This window comes from Nannobrachium achirus (assembly GCF_963921795.1).
Source record: "Nannobrachium achirus genome assembly, chromosome: 22".
NCBI classification, from domain to species: Eukaryota; Metazoa; Chordata; class Actinopteri; order Myctophiformes; family Myctophidae; genus Nannobrachium; species Nannobrachium achirus.
The window spans coordinates 51,989,462-52,005,665 of NC_137829.1; the positions used below are offsets into that span (position 1 = coordinate 51,989,462).

Sequence of the window (16,204 nt, forward strand, 5' to 3'; positions counted from 1 at the left end):
CGGCCGTCATACTGCAGTGTCACACAAAAGTTATCAAAAGAAGCAGATCCAACAGTTTCGAGCTTGTAGATAATACCCTGCGTTTCTGTGATGAAAAAAATTAAAAAATAAAATGTATGTTCCGATTGTGATTATTATTACTATGACCGCAGCGCAGCACCGACTCTGCCTCAAACTGGTTTAGGATGAGGATGTAAGCCGTGGGGAAGAGTAGTTACTCACTCTGCTGCAAACTATCCTGGGATCAAACTATCCTGGGATCAAACTATCCTGGGATCGGTCGCATTTGGGGTTTCTGATCGAGTCGGGAGCAGAAACGACCTGCTGTACGTCATGTTGTCGTCATCAGACGGACTACACTTTGGCCGGAACTATCAAACCGGACGGAACTATCAAACCGGAAACAGTTTTAACCCAAAATAATTCCCCGTGCTCACGGGCATAATTTTAGGGACTACCCAACAAAACCTGTGATGCGGCGTAGTTTTGCGTAATTTTTGAAAAGTTTGTTTGGTATATCCATCTTTTGGTCCAACTCGTAGCGACTGGCAAGACTACACTCCTCTAGCATTTAAATGGGGATTGGGGAAACAAACAGGGGCGACCAAAACAAAGCGACGCCGCTTCTTCTTCCTGTTGCCGGTTTAGACCACGCCGAGACCGGGTCACACAGCCCGTTTAAAACTAATACCAGGCGGGCACGGTGGCGCAGTGGTTAGCGGTTCGCGTCACAGCTAGAAGGTCCTGGGTTCGATTCCCGCCGGGGGACGCTGTGGGCACTGGGGGCGTGTTCCTCCCTCCACGTCATCAGCGCCCACACCCTAGGTGGGGTTGGTGATAGGGCCTTTCTGTGTGGAGTTTGCATGTTCTCCCCGTGTCTCCATGCATTGAAGGAAGCATGAGGTCAGTCCATTGTCTCCCCAGGCGCGGCAGAGGGAGAGCAGAGCTCAGGATTACGGTACATAGGCAATTGGCACTGGGTGAAAAATGGGTTACAAAATCGTGGGATAAAAAAAATTAAAAATTAAAACAAATACCAGGCTTTGCCTGGTGACGCAAGGTTAGCTTCAAACTGGTTTGGGGTGACAATGTGTACTCACTCTGCCTCAAACTGGTTTGGGGTGACAACGTGTACTCACTCTGCTTCAAACTGGTTTGGGGTGACACCGTGTACTCACTCTGCTTCAAACTGGTTTGGGGTGAGGATGTCAGCCGTGGGCACCACTTTGTCCCTGTACACCGGGAGCAGGTTCTCTGGAACGTACTGGGAACACACCACAACACATGGACAGGTTTGTAATTATAAATGGTAAATGGTGCATTTATATAGCGCTTTTATCCAAAGCGCTTTACAGAGATTGTGCATTACATTCACCCATTCACGCACACATTCATACACCGGTGGTGGAGGAAACCATGCAAGGCACCAATCTACTCACCGGGAGCAATGTGGGGTTCAGAGTCTTGCTCAAGGACCCTTCGACATTAACTCAGGGGGAGCCCGGTTTCGAACTGGGAACCCTTCGTGCTCTAATAACGGTTTCTCTACCCGGTATGACGGTCATTATCCAGTCCAGTCCATACAGTGCAGGACACACACACACATACTGTACACCAGCGGTTCTCAAACTATGGGTCGCGAGTCGCGACCCAGAGCGGGGTCACAGGAAGGTGTCGTCGGGGTCGCGCATTCGAGGTGTAAAAAGGTTTGAGTGCCACCGCTGGTACTGGTTCTCAAACTTTTTCATGTCAAGGACATAAAAAAAATGATCTATATTTGTCCACGAACACCCCATTTGATAATGTGCTGTGCCAGGGACCCCGCGAAGAGAAGATTTGTGTTTAAAAACGAAGAGACGTGCTGAGAGCTTGTATGTCAGCTATTTTAGAATAGTCAAAGTATAAAATATGGATAAAGTGGTTAAAATGATTGTGATGGAAATGATTGTTCCCAAAGAACCACTTTGAGAAACACTGCTGCAGTGCACACACACGCACGCAGACACACACGCACGCGCAGACACACACGTGCGCACGCACGCACGCACAGACACACACGTGCACGCACACACGGACACACTTTTTGCAACACTTTCATTGAGTTATACACGTTTTTTTTACAAGCACAAGCTTATTGTTAGTCAATTTTCCTCATCACAATGCAAATTAAATCACACTCTTGAAAAGAAAAACTATCAAACTAAAGAAGGTTCACCAGCTTAGGGCGCTCATTCTTCTGGAAACAAAAGGAAAGTTCATCAATCAATAACAAGTGAAATGAAAAAGCAACCTCAATCAATGCAAACTATATCAATGTCCAGTCAGTGTCAAGGACATTTTTACAGATCCGCTTTTAATTATCAATTCAGTCAATCAAAAATAAAACACAGTCCCCCAATCTGAGTTGGTCACAAAGAAAATACCAAAAGAGAAGGTCCTCCAAAATTAAACTCATTGTCCCACCCGAGTCTATGTAAGGATGATTGTTATAGCTTTGTCAGGGACGTGCTGGGCCCCTAGATCAGCCCGGGAAAAAGAGTTGTAGAGGCCCTCATTGCGCGCTATAGAGAGAGATCTCTCTCTATAGCACTGCTGCTGCTACTCAAAGATTTGCCATTTCAGATCATGACAAGCTCAGCGAGTATTGGAGGAACAAAAGAATCCCGCAAGGCCTACGCATCCAGAAAGCCCCTACTCTGGGTAAGACCGATGAACAGTTCATGAAACGATGGGGAGAAATCCTGAATAAGTGCTCTTTTGATCTAATGCTTCTCATAATTGAGCAATGCTCAGCTGATGCCCTGCTTGTTAAAAATGAGATAGAGATGCAGGAGACTGAGCTACGCAGTAAATTTGGCAATGAGTACACATCCATTGACTCTGCTCTAAAAGACTCTATTGCTAAATATAAAGAGAGGCTGCATGCAACAAAATTAAAAAAATACAAAAGAGACGCCGATGACTATTTGAACAATGAGGTCTATGATTGGGACATTAAAACACCCTCCTCCCCTCAACCCACAGAGACCCAGCGGCCTGCAGCTACAGCTAAACCCCCTCGGGGCAACCGAGGACCGGCTACTGTAGCCCATCATCATCAGAGAGGACATCGTTTCGGTGACGATTCATCATTTTACGGACAGAGACAGTGACTCTAGTAACCCAGCCCGGCCGCCTTTTTTAGGGCAACACAAGGCAGCACACCAAAGAAAAAGAGGTGCAGGCGGGGCAAGCGCGCATCCAGGACCAGGGCACCGTCCCTGGACACGCAGTCGCTCCAACAAACGGTAATCAATATATCATCAAAAGATCTGACGACTGACCAACTTACAGTCTTATCTAAAGGACTTTCCTTTGTATCGAACTCTAGTGGGGTCAACTCGTTTGGCCTGAAAGTAGATTTGTTCAAGTGTTTCCGTCAGATCAAATTAAAATACTTTTTTTCTAAAAGCCCTACAACTACTGTTACTTCTATTAATTCTATTAATCGTTTTAAACCCAAGAGCAGTTTTTGTCCTAATGTATTTAATCACTCTATTAATACTTTTTGTAGACTCGTGGAACAGGATGTTCTGAAAGCTAATGAACAACCTTTCCGGGTGTCTAGTAATCTGTCTCAGGGAGAAAAGGAAGCCCTTAAGGAATTACTTGGTGATAAAGACTTGATTTTTAAACCCGCAGATAAAGGTGGAGGTCTAGTGGTCCAAGATGTTCAGAAATATCGCTCAGAGATTTTGTCTCAGTTGACTGATGAGAAGTTCTATAAAAAACTTAAAAGTGATCCTACTTTGTCATTTCAGCGTGAGATTATGATTTTTTTGGAAGATGCTATGACTAATGGTTTTATTTCCAAACCTGAATTCGAATTCTTATATTGTCAACATCCGATTAGACCAGTGTTTTATACACTTCCTAAGATTCACAAATCTATCATTGATCCTCCGGGACGACCCATTGTGGCACAGATCAATTCACTCTTGTCACCGCTGTCTGAATATGTTGATTTTTTTATAAAATCTTTTGTTCACAAATTACCTTCATACATTAAAGACTCTACAGATTTTATTAACAACATTTCTGGTATTTCTGATCTGACAGAGGATACGTGGTTACTCACTCTAGATGTCACAAGCCTGTATACCAATATAGCACATGATGCTGGACTGGACGCTCTTAATCATTATTTGTCCCAACGAGACCACACAGCCACACCGCCTAATCAATTCTTAATCGATTTAGCCTCTTATGTTTTGAAATATAATTATTTTAGCTTTGACAATGAGTTCTATTTACAGGTATCTGGTACGTCTATGGGCTCCATTTTTGCACCTAATTTTGCTAACCTTTTCATGGGTCATTTTGAAGAAAACTATATATATAATTCAGAAAAGAATATGTATCAAGAAAACATTGTTAAATGGTACAGATACATTGATGACATCTTTTGTATCTTTAAAGGGAGCTCAGATGAAATCCAACACTTTTTAACTCTGTTGAATGGCTTTGATCCTAATTTGAGGTTCACTATGGAATGTAGTCAATCAAAGGTACACTTTCTAGATATGTGGATAATGGTTAATGGAGGCAAGTTATCTACTACTCTATACCAGAAGGAAACAGACTGTAACACGTTTTTATTGGCCACTAGTAACCACCCTCCTGCCCTAGTCAAGTCTCTACCCATCAGTCAGTTCTATATACTAAGACGAGTGTGCTCCTCTACTGAGGATTACATTGAAAAATCATCTGAGATGAAGGTTAAGTTTGCACAAAGAGGGCATTCAATTGAATGTATTGACAAAGCATATACTGTAGCTTTACAGAAGCCCCGTGCAGAACTGTTGAAAAAGACTAAGAAAAGGGAGAAACAGTTTTCTGTTACATGTGTATCAACATATTCTCCTCATTCTTATAAGATAAAGTCTATTTTTAATAAACATTGGAATATTTTAACTTCTGACCCAGAATTGACTTCACTGTTTAAGTATCCCCCTCTGTTCTCCTTTAAAAGGGGAAGGAATCTGAGAGACCAGCTTGTCCATTCAGATTTCCAGTCTCCCAAGATCTCTCAGACAGACCTTACTGAGTCCGCTCCCAAAGGGGAGTTATCCTTGTGGCAATTGTGCCCAGTGTGGCAACACACACAAGACCACATCTTTTAATCACCCGCATACCGGCAAGAAGTTCAAGATTAACAGTATAATAACCTGTGTCTCGACCCATGTAGTGTATATGATCAGATGCCCGTGTGGTCTGGCATATATTGGTAAAACTACTAGACAGTTGAAACAGAGAATGAGTGAACACAAGAGCTCTATCCGCAGAAATGACCGTGATTATCCAGTTGCTATCCATTTTAATGACTGTAAACATGACATCTCTACTTTTCGTTTTATTGGCATAGAACAAGTCAGTCTACCAAGGAGAGGTGGTAACCATGATCTTCTACTTAAACGCCGGGAAGCATACTGGATACACACCCTACAAACCCTACACCCTAGAGGGCTTAATGATGAATTTCTATTGAATGTAATGTTATAATTCAATCATTCCTAAAACTACTTCACTTCCTAGCCGGTCCCTGCATATTGTGTATTTGTATTTCTTTCTTTTTTTATTTTTTTTATTTTCCTTTTCTTTTCCACTCTTATTTTGAGAGTAGGTTATTATGATATTATTGGAATTGTTTTGTATTGTTGACTTCTTTGTATTATTTTGGCATGACTGTAAGAATTCCTTGTATTGTTTTTTATTTTCAATGATACTAAAGGACATCATAGGCACTGTATCTTTAACTTGGTCACATGACTGTTAACACAGCTGCTCTAAATGATTGATCACTGCTTCTGATAGGTTGTTGTTACCAGTGGAAATGTTTATAGTGAATGTGTCAGCCACTTTTAAATCAGCTTGAGAAAGGTCTGGTGACCGAAACGTTGCTCCATTAATAAATCTTCTGAAACGGACAAGCGGCAGTGTGCGGGTCAGTCTGTCTTCTAGTCAGATCTCCTAAAGATCATGACAAGTGACAAGCCAGTGGGCCAATTACATGAGTTATATTACGTTGTTGTCGGGTGGAAACCTTGTATGTCCAAAACCGTTTGTTTTGTATTTATCATTTTAAAAATGATTTAAACTAGTGAAAACAGCTGATCTACAAGCACACATGTGTGCTTGTAGATCTGCTGTTTTCACTACTTTTGTGTGACGGTATGATGAAATTTGAAACTTGGAGATACAAGGTTTCTGCCCGACAGTGACGATTTACTTTGTTGGCCGCCCAGCCCCCAAAATGGAACGAAGGCTGACATTTTAATTTTTTTCCTAATGGCCGGCCTGGACCGGCCGGGAATTAACCGGACGTTCGGTTGTCCCGCTTTTCCCAATGGCCAGCACGTCCCTGAGCTTTGTTAACATGTAACTTTATAACTTTGTGATAAAAGTTATAGTTCTGCTTTAATAAATAACCTTTTCTGATAAGGTGTTGTTGCGTTCTAAGATATCCTCAAGCATGAGCAGTCACTTTTTTCACCATTCCTTAAATGCTGTAATGTCACAGAGCTACCAGTAGATGTCACAAATAAAAAGAATTACAAATAAAAAAAGACTACTGAAATTAATGTTACACAGTATATGGCACTAAGTCTAGATGATCGATTCTTTTTTTATCAAATCGATTAAAAAGATTAGTTTGATATTGTTGCATCCCTAAACAGATAAATGAGGGTAGAACTCACCATGGCACCGTGATCTCCCATAACTGGATCACAAACTGAGGAGAAGACAAGAGAAGGTGAAATAACCCTTTAAATTAAATTAACACTCAGGGTTTTACGGTGTTGCAGTAAATCTGATCTTCATAACACTCACCATCAGTGGTGGAAAAGGTACTCACATGTTTTACTTTAAAGTAAAAGTATCAATACCGTAGAAATGTAGAAATACGCTGTAAGGGTGCCCTCAGACCAAAATACCTATGAGAGTGGAATCCGCGTTCCGCCAATGCATTTCAATGAGAAGGGGGCGGTTTCATGTCAGTGGAGGACCTTGCGTTTATGCAGGAGCAAAGAAATTCTCCACGCAGATTCTGGTTTCCCCCCCTCTGTCCAATCAATGTTTGAAAATAGCCGATCTACAAGCTCACAACGCTTGTAGATTGGCTATTTTCAAATAGCCTAGGGATAAAATAGGGCTGAAGTGGTTAGTGTATGTTTTATAATATTATAATTTATACCTGCAAAGTAACTAGTAAGTAACTAAAGTTTTCAAATAAACGTAGTGGAGTAACAGTACAATATATTTGGATCTGAGATGTTGTAGTGGAGTAGAAGTAAAAGTATTGGAAATTGGAACTATACTCAAGTCAAGTACAAATACCTAAAAATTGCACTTAAGTACGGTACTTAAAGGAGTAGTTCACCACTTTTCAACCTGTCTTCATATAATAGGTCCTCACTAATGTTCATAATAAAATAGCATTTTTTTTTCTAGTTTTTTTCAGTCTGGGTCTCATAGGAGAGCTGTCAAATCCTTCCTACCGGTGACATCATCGTTTGACAAAAGAAAATTTAAAAATATTTTTGAGAAAAAAAAAAGATTTTTATTATCACGAGAACAATGGCTTCCACTTTAACATTGCAACTTTTTCAGGAATAGAAAGCCTGCAGTTTCTATTAGCTTGCATTTCCCATTGATGATGTCACCGGTAGGAAGGATTTGACCCACCCACAGCTCTCCTATGAGACCCAAACTGAGTAGAAAAAAATTGTGATATTTTATCATGAACATTAGTGAGGACCTATTATAAGATAGGTTGAAAAGTGGTGAACTACTCCTTTAAGTAAATGTACTAGTTACTTTCCATCAGTGCTCACCATAGACCAGACTGGGGTTGATCTTCTTCAGCTCCTGAATGATGTCCACCACCATCTCCAAGAAGGACTCGTCTCTACTGTAGCCTTGAGAAGAAGACAGGAGGGGGAAGAAAAGATGGAAGTCAGAAATAAAGTCCTCTGCATTTCGGTACACCCTTCCACTAGTGTTGTCAAAAAATATCTTATAGTATCGATTTTCAATATGACTTTTCCATAGAATCGATAATATCGATACTCAGTTCTTACCTCTCTCGTTGGTTTACACCAACTAGGGCTGTCACGATATGACATTTTACATGACGATTAATCGTCACTCAAATAATTGGCGATTAACGATTTAATTGTGTTTTTGTCATTGATAATTACATTTCTGTTTGGCTTTTAGGCTTTGAAGTTGTACATGGTAGATATGACACATGACCTAAATACACAAAGAAATTACTGACATATTTGACAACTTACTTAAAAAAATAACTTTGATAGTGGAAATAGCCGATCTACAAGCTCACAGCGCGTCGCGATGCGACGCGTTGTGAGCTTGTAGATCTGCTATTTCCACTATTTCAGAATTTTTTCAACATTCACGATTATGACGATTATGACAAAATAATTGCGATAATGTCAAATAATCACGATTAGACGATCATGTAATAACTGTGACAGCCCTAACACCAACGTTACTTTTATGTGTATCCTTCCTACTTTGGATTTTAAAGGCCTATTTGTACTTAGAATGTGAAAACGTCAAAGGCAGGCCTTTAAAAAGTGCACTACCATCTACCTCAAGAAGTTCTGTATTTTTCTTTAAATGAAAATAAACATTTTTGCAATAAAATCGCCGTAGTTGCGTGGTATCGAATATGGTATCAACTATCGAGTATCAAAATCTTTCAAAATATCGTATCGAAGTTAGAAATCCAGTATCGTGACAAGCCTACCTTCCACTTTAACCTGTTAAATCAGGGGTCTTCAACGTTAGTTGAACGAGAGATGAAGCAGGGACCCCCACCACAACCTTTTCATAGATTCCATATAGTTTCATTGATTGACAGCACAATCGTCAGTGTATTTTGGATTCATGTCAATTTGTTTTCAGATATTTTACAACTCGAACCGTCAATACTTAATAAACTTTGTATTTCACTATGTAGTTGTACTGCTCTTTTTACCCTCTACACACCAAAGCTCTTTGCCGAAAATAGACGATAAAATAGACAAGCTAACATAAATCTGCTATTTCTGTCTAAAGTTCTCAGAATATGGACGTTAGGGTTCAAGTGGTTAAAAAAAAGAAGGAAAAAACAAGTTTCTATCACACAAAGTTTTGAAGGACCCCCTGTAGTAACTCTGAGGACCCCCTAGGGGTCCCGGACCCCCTGTTGAAGACGCCTGCATTCAATTAAGACCTGGAACACATTATTACGCATTATTACTTTAACCATTATTTAAGCTTTAACTATCAAAAAATAGCAGATCTACAAGTTTGTAGATCTGCTATTTTTGAAAAATGTGCTTCTCGGGGGGTCCCTCGGCCTGATACATGATATTTGGAGATGGGGGTCGGCAGCCATACACATAATTCTGGGGGTCCTTGACATTAAAAACTTTGAGCACCACAGATAAAAAAAAACATACGTTTTTCAGAAAACCATTAGAACTTAGAAGATATTTTATTTATCATTTATTTTTCAGATCATCCACATGAACCAAAGATCACATGTACAAAGGACCCCAATGGAAACAAGCCATAGTGCTTTTTTTGGGGTTAAAATCCTCTTAGCAATCCTCGTATTGAACTGTACTTTCCTGTACTTTTTTGTTCCTGCAAACTGCTAATAAAGTATTCAATCAATCAATAAACCGCCAGCATCCATATTCTTCTGGGCATGTCACAAATAGGTGAACATTCCCAGAGAAAAATAGCAGATCTATAAGCTTGTAGCACATTTATTTTTTGGCAAATATATCTGTGTACTGTAGCCATGGAAAAAGGAAGAAGGCCAAGCAAAGGTCTACTCCTACAGTACTGTATATCCCAACACATTTCAATACAATCATTTCATCCGGGGAATTGTGAAAAGAAGACTTGGGCACAGTCACCCAGTTCCTTTCAAGCAGGTGGGTAGGCAACAAGACAGTAGGCTATACGTAGTAGGATGAATCTATGACAGAATAGTCCCACACACTGCCACTAGCAGGCTCAAGAGAACAATTTATTAGAGTGACGTTTGGGTCGTGAGAGGCTGACATCATCACTAAATATCTTTCGAAAAGGCACAGACAGCCAATCAGAAACAAGGTGATAATTCATGACAGAAATGTGCTGACAATGGTCACGTGACCTGAAGGTTACAGTATTCCAACACCATCTGGAATATCCTAATGCATCACTGAACGTTTAAGTAACAAAATGGCAATAATAAAAGTCATGCCAGAAAATACAAGGAAATCAACAATGTACAAATATTATGTCCTACTCCCAATGTCAGAGTGGGGGGAATTGTAAAACTCAAATGTAGACAACAACTTGAAAATGGATTGTGTGCAAAACCGCTCTCAGGTTAAATAGTCTCATGACGTCACATTTTGCTCCAACAGTTTTAACTACAGAGGCAATTCAAAGGTTAAAGAGCTACAACATACGAGTGACACTAAGACACTTTGTAACTGATTACACGTGAGCCAGGTACAGTACAGTACAGTACAGTACAGTACAGTACAGTGTGCCACCTCTGTCTTCATAATGTCTGACATGTCATGTTCTGTGACCATCATAGGAGGTGGTTAATTGCGACCGTCAGGGAGCAGTTTACTATGAAATCCTCCACCGTCCGTCCGTCCGTCCGTCCGTCCGTCCGTCCGTCACACCTTTGTGACCATCAACAAACGTCACACCTTTGTTGATGTTTAAATCGAAGAGTCTTGGTCAAATACTTCTGTTGGTTTCTGCACTGATCATTTATACAATTCAGCTGTGTTTGCTCGTGTCATCATGATGAGGTCATAAATCAGCCATGCCCAAATATAGATTTTACGGGTTTACATGCTTACTCAGTTATTCGTTATGTGAAAGTCCTATGACGTCTATGATATCTGACATCATCATACATACATTCCCTTTTATGCCCATAAATGGAGATCCCCTCTGTAGAACCAGCCACTGACATCACTGTAATGTCAGGGGAACCAAATCCCTTTTATGCCCATATATGGAGATCCCTGTGATGCCAGGGGAACCAAATCCCTTTTATGCCCATATATGGAGATATGGAGATCCCCGTGTTGCCAGGGTAACCAAATCCATTTTATGCCCATATATGGAGATCCCTGTGATGCCAGGGGAACCAAATCCCTTTTACGCCCATATATGGAGATCCCTTATGTCATCAATATTAAGCCCATATCTGTGAATATCTTTGGGTACCAGATGTCTCCATATATGGTTAAATGGTCCGATATACATCACTGGCCAGAAGACCAAGAAATGGTGCAACCTCGCCCTTTGCTTTTCTCCCTATAGGCATCTTACTGGTAGGTAGTTTAATGAGGAATGCAGTATGGTGGTAGGTAGGTAGTTATGGCCTTTGATGTAAGATTTTCACTTTCTAGGATAACTATATTTGCTATTCCCAGATGATGCCCTTTTAGGGTACCCCTCATGCCCATATATGGAGATCCCCAGGCTTTACTAATTAACATAAGTTTTATGCCCATATATGGAGATCAGTGTCCCAATGTCATCAGATATATGGGCATAAATGGACACAGGCAAACTAGATGGGCTGTATGGATATCCAGATGTGTGATGTAAGTGTTTTATTCCAAATGTGGCACCCCACAGACATATTTCCAGAAACAAAATCCCTTTCATGCCCATATATGGAGATTTCTGATGTCATCAATCCCAGGCCCTGTAAAAAACATGGTTGCTATGGTATGACGTATGAGCAACTTATGTCTCCATATATGGAGATTCAACTTCAATGAGTAACCATGGCAAACTGTCAACTGCCCGTATGTCTTGATAATTGGTAAAACAAACTTTTGGCCTATTTGTGGAGATAAGCGACCAACGGTCGCTTATCTCCCGATTAGGGAGTCTTACTGGTGTACTGCAGGCTAGAGAAGGCTAAGGTTTATGCTGGTTATTGTGCACACTAAATATATAAACTCAGCAGAAAAAGAAAGGAAACTTGACTTCGGTCCATTATATCTCCCCTTTAATAATACCAATTTGTATTGTGTTTGATATCATTGCTATCGTTGATTCGTCACCTTTACAACGAGGTACGGTTTGTAAGCATCGGGCATTCGTGGGATGAGCACTACAGCCAAACGTGTGGGTAGCGCCGACCCAAAATTTGCCAACATTCGGTCCGTTATATCCCCCCTTTAATTATGCCAAATGGTATTGTGTTTGATATCATTGTTATCGTTGATTTGTCACCTTTACAACGAGGTACAGCTTGTAAGGATCTGGTATTCGTGGAATGAGCAACACAGCCAAACGTGTGGGTAGCGGCCCTCCAAAAATGGTCAAAATGGCCTGGCAGGCCTGCAATACTGTTCTTTTGGTGTTCACCTTTGTTGCTTGGAGCATTGAATGATTGCACTCTCCCACAGTAATAAGGAAAAGAGAAAAACAACACATATTGGCCATTTTCACACTTTGTTAATGTTAAGCTCAATGTATGTCAGGGAAGCCCAACACGAGAGTAAATGCCAGCAGAACAGAACAGTATTGCAAGCCATTTTGGCAAAATGTTGGTCTGCGCTACCCTTACCCACACGTTTGGCTGTGTAGCTCATGCCTCGAATGCCCGATGCTACCTCGTTGTAAAGGTGACGAATCAACGATAAAAACGATATAAAACACAATAAAGTTTGGTATTATTAAAGGGGAGATATAATGGACCAGAGTCAAATTTCCTTTCTTTTTGTGCTGAGTTTTATATAGATATGCCTGAATTGTGGTCAAACTGTATATTGTAGTGGTTCTCAACCTGTGGGTTAACTGACTTGGACTCTATCTCTCATCTCAGCACACACAGCAAACAAGCAGAAATGGAGCACACAGACACGGAGATGAGGGGAGACAGACAGACAGACAGACAGACACACACGTGACAGAGACACACAGAGTGAGCACCCAAGTGAGCAAGCTTTCTTGCACCTTGGATACCGGTAATCATTTCTAGATGCATTCAAGTGGTCTGATTATTAAATGTGTTGTTTGAATAAGAAACAGAAGCACCGTGTTGTGTTGTGTTGTGTTGTGTTGTGTTATAGCCTGTCCAAAAAGCCGCTGCATCAATTAACTTCATTTCATGAAGGTCAGTGGCTTCATCTTGACGCTATTTGTTGGTCAATTATTAATCAGCCTTCTTAAACCTCAGGCTGACCCGCTGCGTATGGTTACTATGTTACAAAACACAAATATGGTACTGTATGTACAGTAACTGAAGCAGAAAAAAAATATGTGAACTATGCATGGCTTGCACAGTAAGACTATTTGTCTTGAGTGACTCTTTAGCCCGAGACCCAAAAGAGCAAAGAAAAGTTTTGTGATTATCTCAAATAATTGTGACAGGCATGGTTGTATGTGCATCAGTGTAGTTTTTGACAGCAAATTTTGATTTAGGAGCTGGATATTTCATATATCCTGTTTTTTTTCAGATATCCACATAGAAAAATATCTAGGTCCACACGACAAAGATATCTAGGTCTAACAAGCACACACACAGTAAAGTCTTCAGAGATATCCGGGTTCCCTCACGGATCCAGTGAAGCGGATATTTTTCAGTGTCTTCACTTATTTATCCGGTTTCAAAAATATCCAGCTTCGCGGCCGAAATATCCAGCTTCATGTGGCTGCAACGCGAGGCGTTGTGAGCATGTAGATCTGCTATTTTCACAATTTCTGCCTCTAATATTTGACAATTTGGCCAATGTTTAATTTGTCATTTCAGAGGTATTAACAAAATCCATAACCAAAGACAATGCATAGCTATTTTTTCAATCAATTCCAAAACTTTTCCAGTACTGGAAAAATATTTTTCAAATTTCATAACCGTGGGAAGTTGGGAACCCTGAGTATGCTACCTCTCACCTGTCAGGACGTAGTCATAGTGGTTGACGTTGTTCAGTTTGATGCCCTCGTACAACACGTTCAGCTCCTCTGCCGTCAGCACCTGGCCCTTCCAGTGGGCGTAACCTAAAAAATAAAACACACAAAAGATTCATAGTGAGGAGGACAACAACACGGCGCTTGCGCTATTTTCACAACCTCTTAGACATTTGTTCTCTAATTTATGGAATTTCTTTTATTTCTTCATGAAAGTACTGAAAATAATTGTACTTTGTTTTTAATTCATGGGAATGTTTTTTGAAAATGTTTTGAAATAATAATAATGAAAAACTAAACGTAGGAAACCATGAAAATGTGTCCGTGACCGACAAATGGGTCCCGACCCACGGTTTGGGAAACAGTCCCCTATAGAAGTTGTTAAAGGGAACCGTTGAGAGGGAATCATTAAAGGAGTAGTTCACCCCCAAAATGACTTTTCTTCTATCGATTACTCACGCCATGGAGACTTGAGTTCAATAATATTTTCAGTTTTTTGTTGCATTCCTAAGAAAAAGATTTGATTGCAAGAAATGTACCCCCATTGATTCCAGATGGGGACCCAAATCCATTCGGGTCCCCGTCTGGAATCAATGGGGGTAAATTTACTATAATCACATTTTGTCTTGGGAATGCAACAACACAAAAAAAAAAAAAAAAAAAAAAAAAAAACATTATTTAACTCAAGTCTCCATGGCGTGAGTAATCAATAGAAGGGGGTGAACTACTCCTTTAAGGCAGTGGTTCTCAACCTGTGGGTCGGGACTCCCAGGGGGGTCCCCAAATTATTTTGGGGGGTCCCCAGATGATTAACTTAATGTGCAATGTTTTTTGTCACTCAACAGTAAACAAACCAACATAAAGTTTAAGTGTATAGAGGGTATCTACACATTTCTAAAGTGATAATTGAAGGACTTTTTAATACCTCTAAAATGGCAAATTAAACATTGGCCAAATTGTCAAATATTAGAGGCGTTGTGAGCATTTAGATCGGCTATTTTCACAATAGAACTGCGTTATGCAAAATGTAATGCCTCAACTCTTAGTGCTCGTCAGGGTGGGGGGGTCCCCAGTTAAAATATGAATATTTTGGGGGTCGCGGCCTGAAAAGGTTGAGAACCACTGCTTTAAGGAACCACAATCGTTCCTTCGATCCCAACCCTGGTCTCAACAGCATTGGTTTCATCAGAAATGTGTGACTATAGACTTCCAGCCTCTCGTGTGAACACATCGACTCCAGTGTTTGTGCTCCAGTAACAACAACATGGCCTCGCTCCAGCTCCACTTTCACATCAGTGTTCTGTTAAGACTCCACTACGGGAGGCCTTCTCCTACTGACACTGGGGTCACATTCTGGGTTCAACCAGAACCCTGTGCACCAGGGTTCAACCAGAACCCTGTGCACCAGTACGGACAACAAATACAAGAGGGCCTGTGCGTATAGCGCGTGCGTCTCCAGCCTGTATGCAGCCTTCTGTGTCAGTCAATAAAAACCAGTGGGTTTACTTCAGGTTAAACGGGGGGACGGGAAAGAAAAGAGAAAGAAGCAAGGAGAGGATTTACAGCCTGGGAGGGGAGGGGAGGGGAGGGGAGGGGAGGGCAGGGGAGGGGAGGGGAGGGGAGGGGAGGGGAGGGTGCCCCCTTTGGCCTGGAGCCCAAGAACAGAGAGGCAAGTGGGGCTCAGGGGCTGGAAGAGAGAGTAATTAGTAAGCCCAAATAAAAATTCCCTAAGCAACCGTCACGTAGCATACACACACTTTAGAAGGCAGTCGTAGCCAATCAGGAGGGAATATGGGAAATGGGACAGATCCATGTTGATGACATGACTGTAGAGATACTGTGTACCGCTTTGCGTGATTTTAGGCCAAAATCTGTAGGAGCAGTGTCCAAAAATGTGTTTTGCTAAAAGTCAGCCTGATGGTGGCGCTAGAAGAGGGCCATGTGAGAAATCAGGAGGTTGTGATTTGCCATCCAAGGAGTGTGTGTGCAAAGTTTGGCATTGATAGGGCCGACGGTGGCAGAGATAAGAGTAGGGGCAAAAGTGTGACGTGACAGACACACTGACTGGCAGCCGGTGGAGCTTTTCATAGTAACTTGCGACCTGACGGTTGCAATAAACCAGTAAGACTCCCTAATCGGGAGATAAGCGACCGTCAGGTCGCAGCGTGATTTTAGGGCAAAATGTGTAGGAGCAGTGTCCAAAAAT

General features: G+C 41.2%; 1 protein-coding gene across 1 annotated transcript in view; it reads right to left on the minus strand.

Moving 5' to 3' along the window:
- LOC308307868 (pyridoxal kinase-like) overlaps positions 1-16,204 on the minus strand; it is a 30,156-nt gene that overhangs the window by 7,388 nt on the left and 6,564 nt on the right. The window contains exons 3-6 of the mRNA XM_080753185.1: positions 13,984-14,088; positions 7,875-7,958; positions 6,738-6,772; positions 1,179-1,264 (exon numbers count right to left, since the gene is read on the minus strand). Of these exons, the coding sequence (XP_080609311.1) occupies positions 1,179-1,264; positions 6,738-6,772; positions 7,875-7,958; positions 13,984-14,088 (310 nt within the window). The remainder of the gene's footprint in view (positions 1-1,178; positions 1,265-6,737; positions 6,773-7,874; positions 7,959-13,983; positions 14,089-16,204) is intronic.